The sequence below is a fragment of the Apus apus genome, chromosome 5 (genome assembly GCF_020740795.1).
Source record: "Apus apus isolate bApuApu2 chromosome 5, bApuApu2.pri.cur, whole genome shotgun sequence".
Classification (NCBI taxonomy): Eukaryota; Metazoa; Chordata; class Aves; order Apodiformes; family Apodidae; genus Apus; species Apus apus.
The window spans coordinates 49,881,852-49,894,812 of record NC_067286.1 but is presented as its reverse complement, the minus strand read 5'-3'; the positions used below and the strand labels follow the sequence as shown (position 1 = coordinate 49,894,812).

Here is a 12,961-nt window from a genome sequence, read left to right as displayed (position 1 = left end):
ACGTGACCGGCGCGGTGCGTCACGGAGGCGGGCGGCGGGCACGTGACCTGGGGCGGGGCGGGGCGATGGAGCTGGTGGCGGAGCTGCGGGGCCGCGACGGGCGCGCGCGCTGGGTGCGGGTGCCGTACCCGCGGGAGGAGGGGCGGGGCGGGCAGCTCCGCGCGGCGCGCAGGGCCCTGGCCGAGCTGCAGGAGCGGCTGGCCCAGCTGCTGGGCCCCCTGGTGCAGGAGGAGCGGGAGGCGGCGGGCGGCGGGCCCGGCGGTGAGTGGCGGGGGCGGAGGCGGAGGGGGGGGGCGCCCCCGGTCCGCCTCTGCCTCCCGCGCCGCTGATCCGCGCCCCGCTTGAACCCCGGCAGGGGATGCGGAGGAGGAGGAGGAGGAGGAGCAGGAGAGCGAGGACGAGAACGGCGTGGACGCGGGCGGCGATGACCCGCCCCCGAAGCGGACGAAGGTCCGGGAGCCTTGATGACGGCGTGAGGGGCTGAGCCAAGGCCCAGGAGGGAGGTCCCGGCTGGATCCCGGGCGGAGGGGCGGCACGGCGGCTCTTCCCGAGCGGTAGCGGCGGAACGGCGGTCGGGGCGCGGCTGGAGCCCCCGCAGCCCCCCGCGTCTGCCGGGCCGGCTGCCGAGCCCGGCCGCGCTTCACCGCACGGGGACTGCTTCAAAATAAACTAGCGAAACCTGGAGTTGTCTTGTCAGATGCGCTTTGTAAACGGTACAGCGGCTTCGTGTGGAGAAATAGCTATGTAAGGCCACTGCAGTATCTGAATGAGTTTTAAGAGCCTGTGCAGTCCTGCCAGGGAAGATTATTTTTGTCTGCCATCTAAAAGGTGTATTCTAGTCACTGGTGTATTTTCCTGGGAAAGGTCCTAGACAAAGTGGATTGAAAGCTGGAAGTCTTGGTTTCAAAAAGTCCTTGCTTTCAGTGACAGCCAGGAAGGTGACAAGTCAATGCGATTTTGACAATTACACAATCCAAAAACTGCTGTCTGTCCCAAGTCTGCCTCTTTTTTTATTTTATTTCCATTGCTGAGTTTTATCCAGGTTGATTTCTAGGCACATTCAGTAGCTAAGTCAAATAAAGTGAACATCAGAACTTAATATTCTGCCTATGCAGAACTCCCAACTTACTCTTCAAAACAAAAGGAGAGTGCTTTTTATAAGATGCTTTATAAAAATTAAACCTTGGGCAGAAGCTAGGGGAAATGCAGTAGGGTTCTAGACTAGTTGCTATATATAGTTTATTTAAAGGTAGGGGTGGAGCATGAATATTCCAGTAACACCCAGGAGTACAGAATGTGTAACAAATCTTTGCTGTATAAATCGGCCCAATCCCACAGTTAAGGTAGCTTGTTCTTCTGATGATAATGCAGCATGTGGAACATCATTAAGGCAACAGATGCTTCTTGCAAGGGAAAAGCTGTCAGTGCTTACCATTTGTTACTTTAGTTCCCAGTTTCTGTTTGATGCATGCTTCTGTCAACAAGCATAAAATACTCCTGATAGCCAGTCCACACAGCTTATTGTGGAGCCTGAGAGTTCTCTCTAACAGAAATTAACTAATGGAATAGTGTGAAAAGCATTATTTCATTTCATTTTCAAACTGCTTATGTGGAAGACAAAGAATTGGAATAAATGGTGGATGAATTTTTATGTCCACAAAATTGTCTGCATTCACTCGAAATAGTGAGGAAAAAATAGTTGGAAAAGAGCTCCAGGAAAGGTATTTTGGACACCTCTATGTACTCTTTTACCAGAAGGGGGCCTACAGGAAAGCTAGGGAGGAACTTTTTACAAGGCCTTGTAGTGGTAAGACAAGGGGTAATGGCTTTAAACTGAAAGAAGAGAGATTTAGGTTACACATTAGTAAGAAATTCTTTAGTGTAAGAGTGGTGAGACGCTGGAACAGGCTGCCTAGGAAAGCAGTGGACACCCCCTCCCTGGGAAGTGTTCAAGGCCAGGTTGGATGCAGCTTTGAGCAACCTGATCTAGTGGAAGGTGTCCCTGCCCATGGCAGTAGGGTTGGAACTAGATGATCTTTGAGGTTCCTTCAAACCCAAACTTATGATTCTAATGCTTATGATTCTATGAAATTCATACCCTTTCTGTTCTTTTAGAAGATAGGACAGAGGTATAACTGAGGAGAGCAGAAAAGACCAGCTCTAAAGACTAGAGAACTTTAGTTGCTGAGGACCTAGGGAAAGAAAAAAATTACACAAATTAATTCTGATCTTGTCAGGCTGCAAAATCTTAAAATGATAAAATGATTTAAATATTTCATGCTAGATAATTTGTTGAAGGAAGTGACACTGAAAGAAGTGCCTTATCAAGATAGCCAAGGCAACATTTAGTACAAAACAACTAGCCTGATAAATAGAAGGGCTCTTTCATGTGATCTGTGGTAAAGTGATGACATCTTTTATGACATTCTGCAGCTTTGGAAGCTTGTAGAGCTACATAGAATCATAGAATGGTTAAAGTTGGAAGGGACCCTTAAAGATCATGGAATTCCAACCCCCCTGCCTGGGCAGGGACACCTCCCACTAAATCAGGCTGCTCAGGACCCCATCCAGCCTGGCCTTAAATGCTTCCAGGGATGGAGCTTCCACCTGAGAGCCATGTTTTCCTTCCCCCTCCTTCCAGACTGCAGTCCTAAGCATCCAATAGTATGAACTGAACTGTGGGATGAATTCATTAGGCATGAATTTCTGGTCTTAATCTACAAGATTTGTGTAAATAGTGCACTGGCAAGTCATAGACTAAAAACTGTGTGTCTAAAGCAACAAACCCTAGCTTTACTAGTGTGGGAGTAGATGCAGGCAATACTCCAGCAATGGACACTTTTTGTTCTGTCAACCTGGCCATAATAACACACTGCACCTGGGCTCCAGTGGAGATTCATGCACAGTGGGTCAAGAACAGCCACTCACGTTTTACTTTCAACAAACCATTTCTAGTCCTTATTGTGGCCACAAAACTTTTAAATAATTAAAGGAGTACTGGAGCTTCATGGGGCCCGGAGTAATTCCAAATCATAGGCTTGGTTGTGACATGTGTCCTAAGTCAACAGAGAACTTGACTTTTCTGAGAGCTCCTGCAAGGTAACTACACACAGAAAGCTTTTGTGGGATGTTCTGTTCTTTTTTTTTTTTTTTTTTACTTGTCCCTCCACATCTGTTTTAGGACCTATCCTACAGCCATATCTGAACCCCTGCTGGGGTGGCCCTTTTTCCCCACTTTCTGTGCTGTCCTTCTGGCCAAGTAGTCAGGGACAACAGGGAGAACCAGCTGGTGTTGCTCACTGGTTGTGGCAACCTTCTTCCAAGCAACAGAGACAGCCAAGTCAGTGAAGCATACAGGTTTTTCCATGGCTGTGGGAGAGGCTCCAAAATTTTCTAGACACAAAAACTTAAGGTTTATGTGTGTGGAGAATACAGCAAAGGTCTGTTACAACTTTTACAAAGCTGCTCTAGAGGATGAAGCATCCTCTGTACACATGCACCAAGTTAACTGGTGCCTGCATTTTAGGGAGAGCAGATAAGCTCTGTTGGAAGAAAGATGGGACACTCCTCATCTCCAGGCTATGCCTAGTGCTTTTCTACCTTAACCAAGCTTCAGGCTGGCACAGCACAAGCCCAGTTCACCACCTCTGTGCTGTTTAGTATAGTTTGCACGTCTTGTAACAGAACTTAGTTTTTACTAGCTGGGGGAGGCTAGATGGATTTCCTTACTGATAAAGGTGGATAATACTAGTATGTTTCCATCAAATTAAAAGACCTGAAGTGACACTAAATTAAATTATTGGTAGTATTTACATGAGAACCAACTAATGTTACGAGCTGCAAAACAGAAGAGCAAAAATGTCAAAGCAAGTCTCCTTCACACAGGCTGGGATTGTATGACATAGTCTACTGTCACTGCTCTGAAATACTACATTTACTGGTTCAAACAACTTTGAGGTGAAATTCACAAAGGAACTCACAGGTTGCAGTGTTCTGTGTTTAAAAAAAAAGTTTAAAATCATGAGTATGATATTCATTAGGCACTCAGATGGTTCTGAGAGGGGAAGGGGACAATCCCATTATGCCTGATAATCAGGCATAAATGATGTCTAAAGATGCAAGACTTCCTATTTCCTAGGAGATTAATAATTTTCATTAAAAGGGTTTGAATGCAATTCACTCACTGCAGCCCCCAGGGTAACTGCCACTCATTATAGTTTAAAAGTTAGTTTATATACAAACTACAGATATCAATCAGATTATCTCCAAAATACACAGAAATCTGGCCATTAGGACATGAGAATGTATCATGGGGCTTTACCTACAGTAACTAGGTTAACACTCAGCAGTGTAAGCAACTCACAGGTTTTGGGCACATCTACTAGCCAAAATTTAACAAGCTAGTCATGGGCTTTGAGGACTGAGAGTTAAGCAGAAGCACCTGCTTGTGGCTGTAGCATGCTTTTTCCCAGAAGAAACCTGTATGGTAGGGCTAGCTTTAAGGAAATCTAAGACGAGTCAGTTCTCACCAACTAACAACCTAATAGTGTCATTAAACTGCTTTAATTAATTTGGTCATATATAGAAAAGAGGTTCTCATCCAAGACCAACACAGAAAACAAATTTAGAAACTAATAAAAAATAAACTTCTGAAACTGAACCAGGCAAGCAAAAATAAGGGGAATTAATAGGTATCCTGCACAAACTGGAAAGTTTTGTTCCATGAATAAGTCAATCCTCATATTTTTAATTTAAAAAAAATAAATCAAGCTTGCAATTCTACTTCACTGCTGGAAGAAACACACTTAATAAAGAACACATTTTAATTGCAACTTAATTCTGCCCAAGTTTGAGGGGCTGCAGCCTGAAGTTATGCTCTTCATTGGACCTGCTCTCCCATGGAAAGAAGTGAAGAACATGCTCAGAAGCACTTAAAAAATGTGGCAGATGTTTTCCTGAGATGGGAAGGGATTGGCACATGAAGGTTGAGCAGCTACTGTAACTAGCTCTCGGACTCCCCAAGAGTGATGCCCAAGCAGTCTAACAAAGCTTTATCTTGTGACACAAACACTGTAAGAAGAAACCCAGGATGGGTGGCACCAAGATTTAATATTAATCAATCTTGCATTACAGCTACTCACTTTCTTGGCAGAAAATTAAAACTCAGAATGATTGCTAAATTGGTAGAGAATAGCAGCCTTCTGAGGACTTCATTACTGCCTCTATTATTCCAGCTTCTGCATTAGGAAGCTTTTCAAGATAAGGCCTGAGCTAGCTGATTTTAAATAAAGAGCATGAGTATAAATACCTTTCCCATCCTTAAGTGGAAGTTGTAGCAATTCATCCTTTCTGCCTACTCGTGAAAAGAGCCAAACAGATTTGTATGAGCAACTTCTAGTATAAGCTAGTCTCACATCGTTTATTAATGTCATTGCTGTAGAAACAGATTTCCATTATTATCTGACATTTTCAATCAAGAACTAATTGAGAAGTACTGTAGTCTAAAAAGGCTGTAAAACTTCTTTAAGCTTAATTATCCCAAAAGCTTGAACATTATGTCAATTTGTGTTACAGGCAGTTATCTTCTGTGACTGAGAACTAATTAGCCTTGACACTATCTACAAATCTTTAGGATAATCAAGCTAAAAGTTATTTCACTACTTCTTTTAAAAGACTATAGTAAAAGACAATTTAATTATTCATTTCTACAGTCTTTCCTCTACTTATTCAGTGGGTAAGATTTCACCTCTCGATGTTCCACTGGTGCCAAAAATGCTGGAAACACCTGCAGAGCTAGGTTTCCTCTTCTCCTAGTTCTGTTGTCTAATATTCCTATGCTCTGTGTTAACAGTTTATATTACTTTTCTCCATCACTGCTTTCCACCTCGAGCTCAAGTCCTTGCAGACAGAGCTTTTGCTTGAATTAGAACCTCTTTCCCTAGTTAGTTGTAAAGCTCACAGCTGACAGCTTTAATCCAAAGACAGGCTTCTGATGGAAAAGTCTACAAACTCAAACCTCCATTCTACAAATCACAGCTGCACCCAGCACGTGCTCCACATCCAGACAGCTTGGCTCATCACATCAGACATGCTGATGAATTTGCTAAAGGCCACATGATTGCACATTAGAAACTTGGGCAGTTCTCCCTTTTGTTTTCTATTTTTTGATGCTTCCTCTTCTGTTGTTGCTCTTTAAATAACTCCATCTAGACACAATATTAACTGCTCAGATTAAAAACTAAAGCATCAGGTTAAAAACACAGTCCAGCCAGAGCTATCTCCCTGTTACACAAGTAGAGAAATGACAAAGGGATTGAGTTTCAGCCAGTCAGCCCCAAAACTTCAGGCTACAGACAAGTAACTGGGGCACAGGGCATAAAAGGACAACAAAAAGATCAACCAAACATACACACTGAGGGAAGGACAGGAGTAAGCTACAGCAGCTGACTGCTAGCACAGCTATCTAGCAACAAACATATGCAAAAAAAAAAAAAGCCACTGATATGTATCTGCATTAACAGACTTGTGTTATAAACATTGAAAAGATTTTATTTTATAGATAAATAGGATGGCAATTTTTAGAATTAGGAAACAATACAACTTAAAAGCTCTGACTCCCAAAGATTCTACAAGTCAGAGTTTATTTTTACTCTGGCATATTAAGATGGCTGCTTCCTCCTTTTCATATTGCACTTAGAACCTTCTTGTAAAGGCTACATTGTTTTCAGGTCCTAGCACCGATGCTGGCACTTGAAATCAGTGTCTCAAAATATCTCCAAATGCAAACAAAATTTATGGTGTTGTAACTACCATACTTTAACACAGCAACACTGAAACTTGTGTTCTCTTTCCGAGACAAGAGAAAGACAATATTCTCCAGGATTCCCTTAAAGTAGTCAGAAATGGATTAGCATTTGTAGTTTTTAGGTACTGACAATCACATACAATTGAAATTATAATCAAGGAGTTTAGTCCGTAATTGTTTCGGGCCTACTGCATTTGAAGAATGTACTTTGCCCTGTTTTCACATTTGGAAGGTTACTTCCATCATGGCTGGCTCAAACATGTAGTTGTTCTAAGAAGAAACAAAAAAGGACAAGAAGAAAGAACAGATTCAATATTATTTAAAATACACAATCCAGTAGTTAGAATTAAATGCTATGCCAGAATAGCATTGAAAAACAGATTGAAATTATGGTAAGAAATCTCAATGGAATTTCAGTATGACTGAAGACATTTACATTCATTTCAAGAATGAGAAGAAGGTATATTCTTCAAATTTCTGGAAGAAACATGGTTATCTGTCTTGCAGCCTGTTTGTAGGCTCTCTCCAGCCTAACACCACTTAACTGTCCCAAATTCAAAGTTTTTACTAATACATCGATACTTCCAGAACACGATTTTACATCAAGAGAAATTAGAACAGTAGTTAATTCCACTGACTGTAATTTTATCAAAGGAGAATAAAACACAAAAGAAGTTTTGTGCAGACTATAGCCCAATGCTAGTACAAGCTCCTTTTGACATCATAGGAAAAGAGTCTGAAACACCAACCCCCAGGTCTATGCCACTCCTTGCTGCCTAGCTATGTGTTACTGTTGTGGTCACTGAAAAAAGTGTGCTACCACAGGACAAAAAGTACGTTTTCTCTTTAAAGGTTTGCACAAACTTTATTCTTTGCTTTCTGAATGTATATCTAAACTTATTTGTTTTTAAAAATCATTAAGAACCAGCACTGATGTAGATATTACTTAGAAAAAATAATCATAGAATTAAGTGCAGCTTTTATAATCACGTTCTGATTTTTTTTTTCCTTTTACCACAAAAGAAGTATCTTTTCATTGATTTTACTCCAAGAGAAAACATAGGAAATAACTTTTTTGCACAGAGGAGTAAAGTCATGGACTAGAAACTTATTTTCCCACAGGACTTTTCAGATGGAGTGCTGCAATTTTGCATCATTAAGGCAAAATGAGGAATACTTCCACCAAGTGTCACATAGGGCTGTCCACTCTGGCCATTCCAAAAGACCTGTATTTAAAAACCTTTGAAGTTACTTTTTTTTATTATTTTTTTTTAAATAGAAAACAGTCACTCTCTTCATTGCTTAGCAGTTTGAAAGAAGAGGCTCTTTCTGGCCTTCACCCAGAACTTCAGTCTTGTGATTAGGTCAGGCATATGCAATTGCTTCAAAACAACTACAGAAACTAGAAACTGAACTAAGTGTCAATCAATTGTAATCTACTGATCTGATTAGAGGCCTTCACAAATGTTTGATGACGATTGCAAATAACAGCCAAGCAGATAGGAATGATGCAATACCCAACAGTTTTGGGGTCAGCTCTTGTACAGGAATAAAGGAACAAGAACATCTGTAAATATGGTATTAAAAATATTATAGTCCACAGCCAAAAAGGCAAGGATAGCAGTCGTACTTTTAAGGAGTGCATCCATGTGCTTCCTTCCTGTGGTTCCTTGGGGTGCTGTTGAATGTGCTCCAGTGCTAGTTTGTTGTAAGTCTCATTGATTTCAAAGACGTAATAAAAGGCTGCAGCACTTGCTACCAAGTACAGCCCCACACCAATCCATCCCATCCTCTGGCGGAAGTTCATCATTCTCCATGCTCTGCAGCTAGAAAAAAGGCAACATATACATATAGTACAGCTTGGAGAAAGAGGACATACAGACACAGTTTGGCTTTCCTAAGTTAACTTTTTATAATTTTTTCATTACATGTTAGTAAGAACAGTGCACGCATCCATTGCTGAAGACCTGAGTTACCTCTACATCAGAGGAAAACGTAACTGCTGTGTCAGCACTAGGCTAACTGTAATTCTGTACAATGTTCCACTCGTGGCTCTGCCTAATTTAGGGCCTGGCTAACGATCAGGGTCTACCAGGCTAAAGTCAAGGACTGAGTGAACAAAACAGAAGTCATGAATTGGGTAAGTTTCCCCATGTGCCCTCAGTCTCTAGCTACGGGGTGGGGATAATATTAGACTTCCTATAAAAAAAGTTCCTCATTGTCTGCCAGACAAACACACTGCTAGTCAGCCAAGAACAGGAGCTCCTCACTGCTTGTTTGCAGTGTAGCAATGTCCAGTTTTAAGGAGGTTTATCCGGGTGCCCACCTACAAATTACATAAAAGGATGTTTTCATATTTGGACATGGGAAGACAAGTGGGCACTACAGGTTGTATTCGTACCCACCGGCACACACTGAGATCCCAGAAGCATGCTTCTTGTGCCTGTGTTTCTGCTCTGCCTGCATGAACAGCTGCAGCATCCTTCTGGTGGAAAGGAGCTGAACGTCTGTACTAGTAACTGACTCAGTGCAAACAAAGCAGACACCACTCAAATGGCATTTTTCAGAAGTAGAAATTATTGAAGCACCACAGACACTACAGGGATCAATTTGAGCTGCTTTAGGATCTACAGCTGGCCATACGGGTCTAGTGACCTGAAAAGATCTTCAAACAAGTCACAAACACTCTAGCCGCTGTACCTCCACTAGCACCAAGAAGTCACCACCTTCCCTCCAAATAGCTCTTGGTCAGGGCAGGGAGAATCACCACTTCACTGTAGCTGGTTAAAGTGTTCTCCCAACGAATACACTTCTCCAGACTATTAAGGTTTTACCTTTTCTAGCGTTTTTCAGAGAGCAGTAAACTCGATTTATGCAGCACTGTTTTAAGAAAATGTATCAGGCTTTTAAAATACTAGGCAGAAATGCTTGTTTAAGGATAATTTATGCATCCAGAATAAAAACTATTAATGGAAGTACAAGAGAGTTTACCATATCCTTATACCTTTCTAAATCCCCCTTCCTGAGATCAGATTAATCTGTCTGGTTAACAATCTTGAAAGACTTCCTGGTTTTCCATTCCTGAAGAACATCCTCAATCTTGACCTCACAATCTGATCAGGGTAGCTCTGGAGAAGTTTTCCTGGCCCTCACACTGCTATGGTGGCTAAAAGTCAACCATACAGTGACAGCAGATACCCGAGAATGCCATTACTTACCTCTGTAACAGCTATTTGTTGTTCAAGTTAAATTTCTCTAATTTAACAGTATGTTTCTCTTTAATACACCAAGTTAATACTTTTAGTAGGACAACTGAAAAATTCGTGTAAGAGCCTGTTATTCCACTGGATAAAAACTTAAAATTCCAGAGTCCGTATTTACCGAATAGCTAAGTCACTGTCTGTTTTTTCCAGGAGCTGCGGCACTTCAGAGATGGCCAACAAGTGGCCGCCTCCAGAGACCACAGAACTTCAGCAGGAGTTCACAAACGACACGCACAAGCCCTCTCAGAACTGCAGCGGATTTCAGAAGCAAGCACCGGCTGCCGTTTCCCGCCGCTGCGGGCGGCAGCAGCCAGCGGAGCAGCCGCGGCCCGGGTCACACCGAGCTAAGCACAGGTAACACCCTGTTCTGTCCCTCTCGTTTTCCCTTCCCAGTCACTGTTTTTACTTGCAGTGTTCGCAGGTCGTCACAGCCGCTCACCCCCACGCCCCGGGCGCTCCGGGGCTCTCCTCCCGCAAAGAAGCCGCACAGCCCGGCTGCTGCCGAGGCCCGCAGCGCTCAGCCCCCCGCCAGGGCCAGACAAGCCCCGGGCGAGCAGCGCTCCGCCACAACGGCCCCGTCACCGGCAGCCTCTCACCTTCCTCCAGCGGAGAAGGAGGGAGCGGGAGGGCGGCGGCAGGCGGCCCGCTCCCCTCAGCCCGCGCCGCCGCGCCGGGAGGCGGAGGGTCCCGCCGGCCCGCCGCGCCGCTGCCGGCCCGCTGCCATCGCCGCCCGGCCGCCGCTCCGGAACCGCGGCGCTTCCGGCATGGGGAGAAGCACGTCCGGGGCGCGCCGGTCTGCATCCGAGGTGAGGCGGGGCGGGGCGGCCCCTGCGGGAGCGGCGCGGGGCGGGCTGGCGGGCCGCCATCTTGGTGCGGCCAGATGGCCTCGCCCAAAATGGCGGCGCTGGCTGGTGGCTGCGGGCGGCCCTGCGGCACCCGCCCGGTACCGCCTGCGGCCGCGGCCCGGAGCCGCTGCCCGCCCGGAGCCGCTGCCCGCCCGGTACCGGCTGCGGCCCGGAGCCGCTGCCCGCCCGGAGCCGCTGCCCGCCCGGTACCGGCCGCGGCCCGGAGCCGCTGCCGCCTTCCCCCGGGAGGTGCTGCGTGTGGGGCGGACGAGAGGGCGGGCTCTGGCCACTGTTCTCCACACCAGCGGAGACTGTTCAGTTGAGGAACAGACTCCATGCGTACTTCAAGAACAGTATATTTTTATACGTAAATACGTCTGGCTGGTGTGTTTGCATTATGTTATTAGGAAATACGGTGCTGAGCCCTCAGTGAAACCAAAAGATCCCCGACACTGACAGATCTGAGTTGGTCAGATGTGTGCCCTTACTGACGTTCAACACAGCGTTTGGAATTTTGCTTGTGCAGAAGGTGTTTCAACATTTGTCTGAATTCAAGAACTGTGTAACGCTTACTTTCTGTGATAGTTAATTCAGGAATTCCATAGCATTGCATGTAACTAAACTGTTGTATCCTGGAATAATAAGAAAACTGCTGTTTTCTCATGCTGCTGCTGGGAGCTTTTGGAACTTCCTTCTGAATTGCTTCACAAATTGAATCAACCATGAGCAAAATGGATTTAAAATCTATTTGGTTTGTTAGAAACCTTGACGATATTACTCTCTGTTAGTCCTGGGACTCGCTGGCAGCACTGAATTCTGTCCGTTAAAGCTACAGAGAAGAGCAGTCGAGGCTGCAATTCACATACATCCAGCTACAGTTAAAAAGAAGGTTAAAACATAATTTTAAGTTTACAAAGGGGTGTCAAATAAATGAAAGACCAAGGTTTCAGTCAAAATGAATAAATTACTTGTATGAATATATGGTTTGGTAGTGGATATACGTGCTAAGTGTAAAGCCCACTAAGATTCTGAAGAAAAGGGAGTGAAGTGTAGGACTTACTCCTACTTAACAAGTCCATCCAGTGAAGGGCTAGAGTTGGAAAGTGAGGATGGTTTAGAATTAAACCTGCTTGGTCTTTTTCTTCTGTGTTAACCATAGTCCTGATATTATGGTTAAAAAGAGAAAGCTCTAAAAGAATTGTGGAGTTGTTAGAGCAAACACAAGCTACCTTTGAAAGCTAAGGCATAACACTAGAGTGATTTGTATTATCTGTGGGCTAGATCTCAATTTGCATAAATTCAGTGTTATGCTTAACTTTTGGCATAGCATAGGAAGGGACATGGCAAACAGCTCAGCTGAGGGTTTGGGGTTTTTTTAGCAACAACCTTTGAGGGGGGCAAAATAATATCAGAATTAGTGGAATAAGGAGTTACTGTTCTCAGCTTTAGAGGGGTTTCAAGCTAAATTCCAGTCATCAAGGCTGGTAACAATAAGAAAGAACAACTCATAATCTCTATATTGAAATGGGGACATACACCTGGTGAGCCTCAAAAGGGTAATAGTATCCAGGTTGCAAACAGGAGAAGATGGTATGTCTGTTGAATCAAAAGGCATTAACTTTTAATGTTTGGGCCTTGAATTAGAGAGTTAATAATGGGATTTTGTAGCGTTAAGAAAACTAAAAGTGTGTTTCACTTACTTTTGTTGGCGTTCTGAAACTAAGTATAGAAATAGTGGGCTTATTTTGAAGGTAAAACAGAAGAGCATTGGGAGCAACTCCACAGAGGGCAGGAGCCAAGCATGGTAACGGCTGACAGAGCACAGCCTCACTGCCAGGATGCAGTACCATAGCAGCTGAGCAAAGCAAGCAGGGCACACTGGTTTCAGCAGAGTCCAGATCAACAAGCAAGCAACAAAGCAGGTCCAAGGTCAAGCTGGGAAGACAGCCTGCAGGTTTGGATTAGGTCCAAGGAGGATAACTAGGGTCAGATACAACCTAGTGATTGCCAGGCAGGTCCACACTGATAAGACTCCGGTCAAACTAGGT

At 44.3% G+C, this 12,961-nt stretch overlaps 2 protein-coding genes across 3 annotated transcripts; one reads left to right on the top strand and one right to left on the bottom strand.

The window, feature by feature from the left end:
• Window positions 1-57: 57 nt before the first annotated feature.
• LOC127385627 (sodium/potassium/calcium exchanger 1-like) lies at window positions 58-684 on the top strand. Its single transcript, XM_051621530.1, has 2 exons — window positions 58-261; window positions 356-684. Exons 1-2 carry the CDS (start codon window positions 66-68, stop codon window positions 463-465), a joined length of 306 nt encoding a protein of 101 aa, XP_051477490.1. The 5' UTR covers window positions 58-65; the 3' UTR covers window positions 466-684.
• Window positions 685-5,392: 4,708 nt separating this feature from the next.
• Window positions 5,393-10,826, bottom strand: LYSET (lysosomal enzyme trafficking factor). 2 transcript variants are annotated; one of them, XM_051621816.1, is made up of 2 exons: window positions 10,665-10,826; window positions 5,393-8,631 (listed from the first exon to the last, which is right to left on the bottom strand). In XM_051621816.1, the coding sequence occupies exon 2, from the start codon at window positions 8,613-8,615 to the stop codon at window positions 8,220-8,222; it is 396 nt and encodes a 131-aa protein (XP_051477776.1). In that variant the 5' UTR covers window positions 8,616-8,631; window positions 10,665-10,826; the 3' UTR covers window positions 5,393-8,219. The 2 variants fall into 2 exon arrangements, with proteins under 2 accessions (XP_051477776.1, XP_051477777.1); XM_051621817.1 differs by having other exon boundaries at window positions 5,393-8,625.
• Window positions 10,827-12,961: the final 2,135 nt, after the last annotated feature.